At 41.4% G+C, this 8,755-nt stretch overlaps 1 protein-coding gene across 1 annotated transcript; it reads left to right on the top strand.

Moving 5' to 3' along the window:
- Positions 1 to 4,861, top strand: polr2m (RNA polymerase II subunit M). The gene is made up of 4 exons (XM_080884628.1): positions 1 to 334; positions 1,855 to 2,451; positions 2,615 to 2,837; positions 4,164 to 4,861. Exons 1-4 carry the CDS (start codon positions 225 to 227, stop codon positions 4,305 to 4,307), a joined length of 1,074 nt encoding a protein of 357 aa, XP_080740754.1. The 5' UTR covers positions 1 to 224; the 3' UTR covers positions 4,308 to 4,861.
- The last annotated feature ends 3,894 nt before the right edge of the window (positions 4,862 to 8,755 follow it).

Here is an 8,755-nt window from a genome sequence, read left to right as displayed (position 1 = left end):
CCACACAGGAAGAAGAAGAAGAAGAAGGGTCCCACTTTGAAATGTTGTTGTGTCATGTGTTGAAGAAGTGAATTTGTCACTTAAAGAGTTTTCTGAAGCTCTCTAATAAAAAAGGAATCAATCAACCGTTAGATTTACCGCAAACCTTCGTGTTTACGCTGAAGTTTAAAGCGGGCTCGTGCTGTTTGTGGATGGCTGTAGTTAGCTTACTTTAGCTAACAGTGATGTCCTCGTCGTGGACAGAGCGCCAGGGAGAGGTGGGAGACCTGGGACACCTGAGTAAAGAAGAACTACAGGAACTGCTACTCCGACAAGAAGGGATCCTCAGTAACAAGTAAGTTTAACCCTTAGGTTGTATGAGAGAAGCGTGACACTTATGCGCACGGCCATCCCGTTAGCTTTGATCCGGTTTGGTAAAGTGACTTCTATGTGTTCAGGAATATGCCCTAAAACTAAGACAGATGATCTACTGACGACGTGTTTATATAAGTCCACTTTGGCTCAGGTGAAAATATGAAATGCTTTTTGTAAAAAACGATGCACGGGCGACACTACTCTGCTGTAACATGGGGTAAAAAAACAAACACTCGCGGCCACTTTAGGTACACCCGTTTCGATTTCTGCTGCAACAGACGGTGCGATCAGACATTGGCTTAAACATGAAAGTATGGATGCATGCTGCTTTGTATGAACAGTTCAGGGAGCTAGTTGTGGTAACAATAATGATGATGATGTCAGGGACATTTTCTTGACACGCTTTAGGCACCCTAGCACCGGTTGAGCATGATTTAAACTCTGAAGCCTACCAGGGTATTGTCAGTGACCATTTCCATACTTTTGACCCATCTTCCTGTTTTCCAGCAAGTTTGTTATAGTTAACTAAAACTAGATGTAAAAAACCAAAACATTTTATTTAACTAAAATAAAAATAAAAAGTAGACCATTTGAAAACGATAAACTACCATTATTATTAATACCATCAGAAACACAGAAATCCTCTTTCTGTTTAACTAATATGGGAACACCTTTACAGATGCAGTTAACCTATAACAGCAACTGCTGAGGATACTTAGACATTTACACTGCCAGATTTAGTCACTGAGGCCAAATGGCACTAATAGGAGTGTTCAGTTTTACGGGTGATTTACAAATGTGGGGCTGTTTTCTGAACACGGGTGCAGTCATTTCAGAATAAGGTGCAAATTTATTTATTTTTTATTTTTTTTCAAACCTCAAATATGTAGTTAGTAGTAAAACACATGTTGCTGGCATTGGTCGATCAGTTTATATGCTTTATTTAAATGTTCTCCTCCCTATATTTCACACCTTGATAAAGAAACTCTTTTTTTTTTTTTTTTTAAATACTTTTTTTTAATGCCAAAACCCACTTGTGCTGGTGCAACATGCTGGTAAATCTGGCCTTAGGTTTTCATCACTGCATCAGATGCGTCATACTGCCTCCATTTGTATCTTTCTGCCAATTTACTCAAAAAATTATATATAATTTGTTGGAGTGCATCAGTAGTTTTCTGTGTTACACTTGCACCACATAATATTTCCAGACAAGTTTTCCTGGATTTTGTTCACATAATGTAACATAATATGTTTAAAAAAAAAAAAAAATTCTTATCAAAAATGTGATTGTATGGGAAGTAGGACCATGAAGTAGATCAGTATCAGCTTTGGCTGCCATTATCAACAATTAAGAGGAAAACATGGCATGAAAGACTTTTATTTGGGGTCAGGGAGGGGTTACAGACATGTATGTGTCTGACATTTATTGTTGCTCTCGTTGTGTATTGAAATATTGCTTGAAGTATACTTTTTACAATGATGTGTTTGTGTTGTTTGCAGGAAGTTATTGCAGACGCTACCTGACAAAGGGAAAAAGATAAAAGACTTTGCAGATAAAGTGCGTCTTGCCATTGATGACCACAGTGAGGAGGAGAGGAGACGAAGCCTAGTGTCTGTTGCGAGGACAGAGTTACAGTCCAAGTACCAGCAGGCTTTTGCTCACCGGCGTGCTGCCTCCATCACACCAGCAGCCTCGCATCAAAACAGGCAACATGACGCTGCTGCAGGTGATGCTGCACAGGAGAGCGAGACCTCACCTGCCTCAGCTCAAGTGCAAGAAAACCACACTTTGGACGAGCAACGAGAGCCGTTTGTCTCCGGAGCGACTGCTGTGGAAACCATGGAAACGGTGGCTCGTGGGGCCTCTCTGAACTCTGATGAAACAAAAGAGGGTGACCTTGTGGAGGCCCTGGAAAGGGTCACGCTGTCTGGAACTACTACTGGTGGCAGCAGCGTATCCAAAGAGCCATTAAACAGCAGTGCAAGAGACAATTACTTTCTCAGAAAGCAACCACCAAAGAAGCCTCACTATATAACTGTCCTGGAAAAAACAGAGAAGTCTGCAGCTCCCAGGAAGCAAAAATTTAAACCAAATCAGTGAGTGGACTTTATTTACTGTTTTCTGAACATTTCCAACAAAAATGCTCCAATAATCCAGATTTTATACAGTAAGACATTTGACATAGTTTGCCATTCTGCCTTTTTGTCCTCTGTGTAAGTTAACTGAGTATAAATAATATGCACCTTAATGTGTTTCCAGGCTGCCTCATAGAAGTGACATCTCTCCATCAGGATCCTCGTCACCCAGTCAGTCCTCTGAAGGCTCATCGCCGCTGTCTGTGCAAGCCAGGAGGGAGCGGGACAGAAAACACCTGGATGACATCACTGCTGCCAGACTCCCCCCTCTCCATCACAATCCAGCCCAGCTCCTATCTCTGGAGGAGTCAGCTGCACTGCTGAAGAAGCAAACCAAGAAGCAGCTGGTTAGTGAGGCCGAGTGCCCTTCTAAGGAGGCTAAACAGGCTGGGTGGAAACAGCCAGTGCCTCCCTAGATCACTTAGCAATATGGTTCAACCAAAGCTGTTCTGAATGTCTCCTTTTATACAAGAAATACATTTTTAATAGACATAAATTTTATTTAATATTTGGTAAAAGAAAATTAAGTAATTATCTGAACAACAATCATGTTTATCCTCTTGTCCTTTGTGCCATAAATTCAATCAGCATCTTACACTTTGATTCTCACTATTTTTAAAAAGTCAGGACTTTTATTGACAGCTGATACAATGGTGGGTTAGCATCGTCACCTCACAGCAAGAAGGCTGGTTTGTGGAGATTGCATGTTCTTGTGTCGTGCGTGGGTTCTGTCCAAGTACTCTGGCTTCCTGCCTCAGTCCAAAGACATGCTGGTGATTCCAAACTGAGTAGCTACTGCAGAAAAGAAAACTTTAGTGCAATAAGTATTTATAAAGGGATGAAGTCTCAGAGAGCTCGTTGATGCTGTTAATAGCGAACACTTAGGATGCTTTAATTTAATTAAGAATTAAACCTTTTAACAGTTATTATTAGAGAAAGCTGAACGAGAGTATAATAATAATAATAATAATAATGGATTGGATTTATATAGCGCTTTTCAAGGCACCCAAAGCGCTTTACAATACCACTATTCATTCACTCTCACATTCACACACTGGGGCAGACTGACAGAAGCGAGGCTGCCATATCGTGCCATCGGCCCCTCTGGCCAACACCAGTAGGCGGTAGGGTAAGGTGTCTTGCCCAAGGACACAACGACCAGGACAGAGAGCCCAGGGATTGAACCAGCGACCTTCCGGTTACAGATGCGCTTCCCAACCCCCTGAGCCATGGTCGCCCCTATAGAAGAGTATTACATAAGACAAACATAGGCGATCCTCTATGCTTGAAACTTGAATTCATATAAAACATATTTGTTCTTCCACATTGTCCTAAAGCGTCATTAATGGAAATGCCATCTCTCATCTTCTGTTAAAATATTATCACAATCAGTTCATTGATTTCTTTGTTTCTTCTGATGGAAATCTTCAGGTAAAGGCTGCCCTGCTTGAGACGCTTTCTTGTCTCTAGAGGGCAGCATTCAAGCAGCGTCGGGACCGTGTACGTCACACAGTGTGCTGTTGTCAACTTATGGAGGCGGTTGAGCTCATTATCAGTCCTACTTTTGTTGAGAGTTTAATAGCAGTGGCTGTGCTGCTTTATAATAATGTGCTTGTCTTCTGTTTACCAGCCTATTCATGTCAGCTTTTTCTCTGTCTGGTGTTTAATTTCAGGAGTTGCAGGCCAAGCTGGCAGCCCAGAAACTGTCTGAAGGATTGAAGATCTCTATGGGGAGCTACACTCCTGACGGTGGCCCCATGGCTACCTACAGAGAGGTTCACGATGAAGGAGCACAGCTCTCCTCAGAGGAAGACTGATCCTGGAGGGCCAGCTGGGGAAACCAGTGTGACCTTGGCCCTGAGGGAAAGAGGCTTTGGACCTTGTGATCAGGACCCATCAGACAGGATTTTCACTCCAAGGGCAACAATTCTTCAGAGAGGAAAAGGGTCTTTTGCATGGTGTGAAGGAATAGTCGGTATCCCAGACTCAGCTCAGGAAATTGAATGACAGGTTGAGAAACTAGCTTACTTAATTGTCATTCAGTCTGTAGTGGGTTCAGTTGTTTCAGCGTCCTGCAGGAATAACAACACCTTCTGCTGACTACGACGCTTAAGTGCTAAATTTGAAACATGTGTCATGTGGGAAAGTGTTTCTTGTCAGCATGCTTAGACTGATGACATCATGGCTTTCAGATCCTGGGAGTGCTGAGGTTTCTGTTTTTAGTATTTTTAATAATTCAATTCACTTAAAGCTCATCAGTGGTGACTGTTTACAGCTTTGTGGAGAAGCAGACGTGAGCCTGCAAATAGTTATGTCAAACTTCAATGTTACAGAATGTGTAACATGAACAAATAAATCATGTGATTTCCTAAATGCCTGTTTGTTGTTGTTTTTTTAAAAATAACATTCAGCGTTTTCATGGCATCAGTTTTCTAGAAAAAATTATATTTAAGAGATAAACTTTATTTAATTAACCTGACCTGAGTAGTCTCTTCAGTATAAAATTTTAAAAGTCAGGTCAGTGAAATAAAATACAGGTACTGATGGAGTAAATTGTATGTTGCTTGTATTGTATACATGGTGTAATTGCTGTCTCAGCTTCATTGGCTGTAGTGTGATCAGTGTGATACACCTTTTCATCTACTTAATGTAAATGTAAGTCCATGCATTTAAATTTGTGGACATAGTCAAGATGATCCGAGTATTGGGGTGAAGAAGAAATGTGACTTAAAGTGACTTTGAATGTTGCAGACAGGCTGGTCTGAGTATCTCAGAAATTGCTGATCTGATGGGATTTTACTACACACGAGACTGCTTTGAGCTGGTAAGAAGGCAACAGTACCTCAAATAACCCCTTGTTACAACCACGGTGTGCAGAAGAGCATCTCTGAACGCAAGGCATATGGAACCGTGAAGCAGATGAGTTACAGAAGCAGAAGACCACAGCAGGTGCCACTCCTGTCAGCTAAGAACACAAACCTGAGGTTCCAGTTCACACAGTTACACCAAAACAGGGCAATAGAAGACTGGAAAAACTGCAGCATTCAGATCGCATGGTCAGAATTGGTGTAAACTTGAAAGCATGACTGTATCTTGCCTTGTATCATTGACTCAGGCTGGTGGTGGTTTTGCTGTGGGGACTATTTTGTGACACTTTAGGCCCTAAAGTACCAACTGAACATCATTTAAACACCACAACCTAGCTGAGTATCGTTGCTGATCATTTCCATCCCCTTTATGGTCACTTCCGACCTCCACAGCCACCAGATCTTAATCCAGTAGAGCACTTTTGGATGTCGTGGACCGAGAGATTTTCGTCATGGATGTCCAGCTGAAGAATCTGCAACTGCGTGCTCAACTTTGTGATGCTTGTTGAATCTGTGCCATGAAGAGTTATAACAATTCTGAAAGTGAAAAGGGGTCCAGGCTGCTACTAACAAGGTGTACCTAACAAAGTGTCCAGCGAATATATATTCATTCTGATAACGAGAACAGAAAAAGCATTAATGTGGTAATGTTCAGAATGATGTTCATGATGTTACGAGAGTTAATGTCTGGGGACTAAATGTCATATTACTCTTTGCTCAAATGTTAAGTGTAAAACTCCACCACAAAATTGTGATCAAGAACCGCAAAGAGATCATTCAGGGTTAGCTCATGCTTATTTTAGCAAGAAAGCGCCAAACCACACTCTGCACGTATTACAACAGCGAGCCTGCCTGCCACACTGGCCTGTTTGTTTCACAACAAACCACTTTGCTTTCAAAACTACCACAGTGGATCTCCACCATTCCCAGAATTCCAAGAATCTCGAATATGTGATGCAGCACAGAGGAAACTGGGTTTTTTTTGTGAATTTGGACATTTATTTGCTTTTCTTGACACCACTTTTTTTCATTATTATTATTTTTTTTTATTTTGTTTGGAAAAAAAAGTTGTGTATAGTGTGTATTTTCCATAATCTTGATAATTGTGAGATGAAGGGTGTTTTCTTGACATTTTTATCTCCACTTCCATATGAAATACAACCTTCTACTCGGATTAGGTTTCACTATTTTCCGAGTGTTAAAAAAAAAAGATCCTAGCTATTTTATTGTTAGGCTTCCAGCACATTAGTTAATTTATGTGCAAAGGAGATCTGCAAGGTGATATAAATTTCAATTTCTAGTGAGACTGTGGTCAGCTGCAGGCACTGATAGACTGAAATGCTGTGAGATGTTATCAGGCAGGGATCTGTCTCACACTTGATAAGATTAATGGAGGGTAGTGAAATATTAAAGCTTGATGGCTGAGACATCTGGAATGCATTTGGATCATGTTGTTGCTGAGAATGGCAGGCGATGATGGGACAGCAGCGGGCTAATGCAATATGGCAAACACCATTTCTTAACGTTGCTAATATGTGGCAGATAAGAAGTGCCAGCTACGTTCAGCATCTTTCCAAACTGCCTTTCCCATCATCTTTCTTCCAACTCGCTGTGAGGACTGCAGACCATCGTAATTTAAACAGTCTGATTCTGGGATTTTAATGAGGAAGAAAGGGGGGGAAAAGGCACAGAGGCACCTTTTTAGGGGAACTGAGGGCGGGTTCATGTAGGTCAGAGACTGGTGGTCGATGCCCCTTGATAACCTTTTGTAATTGCTGCTGAGGCATTGGTGGGAGATGTTTTAGGAAAAAAACCCTTCCACATCTGATTGCTATGTATTTAGACACTGTATCTGATGGGCTGCAGAATGGCCCTGTGGTGATGTCCAATAACAAAGACATATGCACTCCTCCACAGAGGATCCTCATTGTGCTGGGATTAATTACAGCCTACCTTGCATACATAAATTTAGAGACTGTTACCAATTACAGGGCACATTTTTGCCGTAGCTTTTCTCTGTGGTATCTGGCGTCAAACCTGAGTCTGCACGTAGGTTGACGTTGTTGAGGTGGAACCAAGCTCACTCTATAGTCAAAGCTTTTTTTCTCTTCTCTTTTTTTTTTTCTAAACGTTGCCCATTGATGAGGAGGTTGTTTATACTTCAGCTTGAATCCCAGACCCCTTGACTCAGATTAATAAGCTCCTCATGAAGTAGTCTGCAAGTGATTTGCTCCAACTCCGAGTCCGAAATCACACGTCCTGCGGGAATAGAAATAATTTGCTGTTTGGGAGGGGAAACTGGAATGTGATTTCAAAACTGCTTCTTCAAAGAGCAGTCAGCTCGGCCTTAAATTAGATATACAGTATGATGTATAGACTGGCGTTAAACACGAGTTAGGCCCTCAGCAGAATGATTTGATTATATCTGCCAGGTTACGAAGTCTGAGCTCATAGTTTTTCCATTCTCTGATGCTTTTGTCATATTTTTTCAGGGCACACGAGGAGATGAAATAATGCAGCACACAGCAGCTTTCTGTAGATAAGGTTACAGCCTATCTTCCTATCCCAATTAGAACCAGCTCTCCCTCATCTAGTGCACCAAAACTGAATCAAGTGAATCAAGCGTCATGGCTGGCTTGCCAAAAAGGTGGATGGAGATGTTGGTCTGCTTGTTCAGAACAACTGTTTGCCACTGATAAATGCCAATCAGCCTCACCAAAGGACATATCCATATTACTTTGTGGTTTTGTAACCTTCCCTATAGCAAATAAATTACAATATGTACAAATGCATTCATGTTTCCTGTGAATGAGGAAGCAAGCTGCTGATATTTAAACCCCAACCGACCGGCTCTGAGCCTGGTTCTGTTGTAAGTGTCTTCCTGTTTTAAGGGACTTTTTCCTTCCCACTGCCACCAAGTGCTTGCTCCATGAGGTGACTGTTGGTGGTATATAAATGAAATTGAACTGAACTGATGACCACCTAAATGTTTAAGTAGTATTACAGTTGGCAGAACAACAGCATGAACCGGCATTGTGCTGTCCCACTGCAAAGCTTTAGCTCGTTTGTAACCTAGCAACTGTGATTAAGACAGCATAAAGAATGATAAACACAGAAGAAATAACTTTATTTAAGAGTAAAATTATCATATATGTTTTATATGTTGTTACAGTCATGGAACAAAGAGAGTTTTCACAGGACAAAGCAAAGTACACCCTTACTTATGCAATTAAAAGGGTAAGTAGCTGCCAGGTGCTGATAATCAAATGCACTTCATTAGCTGATCATCACCGAGCATGATTGCCTCTATAACTGCAGAAGCTTTTGCAGTTTTCCCGTCTGGAGCATTGTGGTCTTCCCAAGAGTCCCAGCAAAATAACCCCAAGGTCAGATGAGGA

The sequence above is a fragment of the Rhamphochromis sp. 'chilingali' genome (genome assembly GCF_963969265.1).
Source record: "Rhamphochromis sp. 'chilingali' genome assembly, chromosome: 6".
Classification (NCBI taxonomy): domain Eukaryota; kingdom Metazoa; phylum Chordata; class Actinopteri; order Cichliformes; family Cichlidae; genus Rhamphochromis; species Rhamphochromis sp. 'chilingali'.
This window is presented reverse-complemented; position numbering and strand designations above follow the sequence as displayed.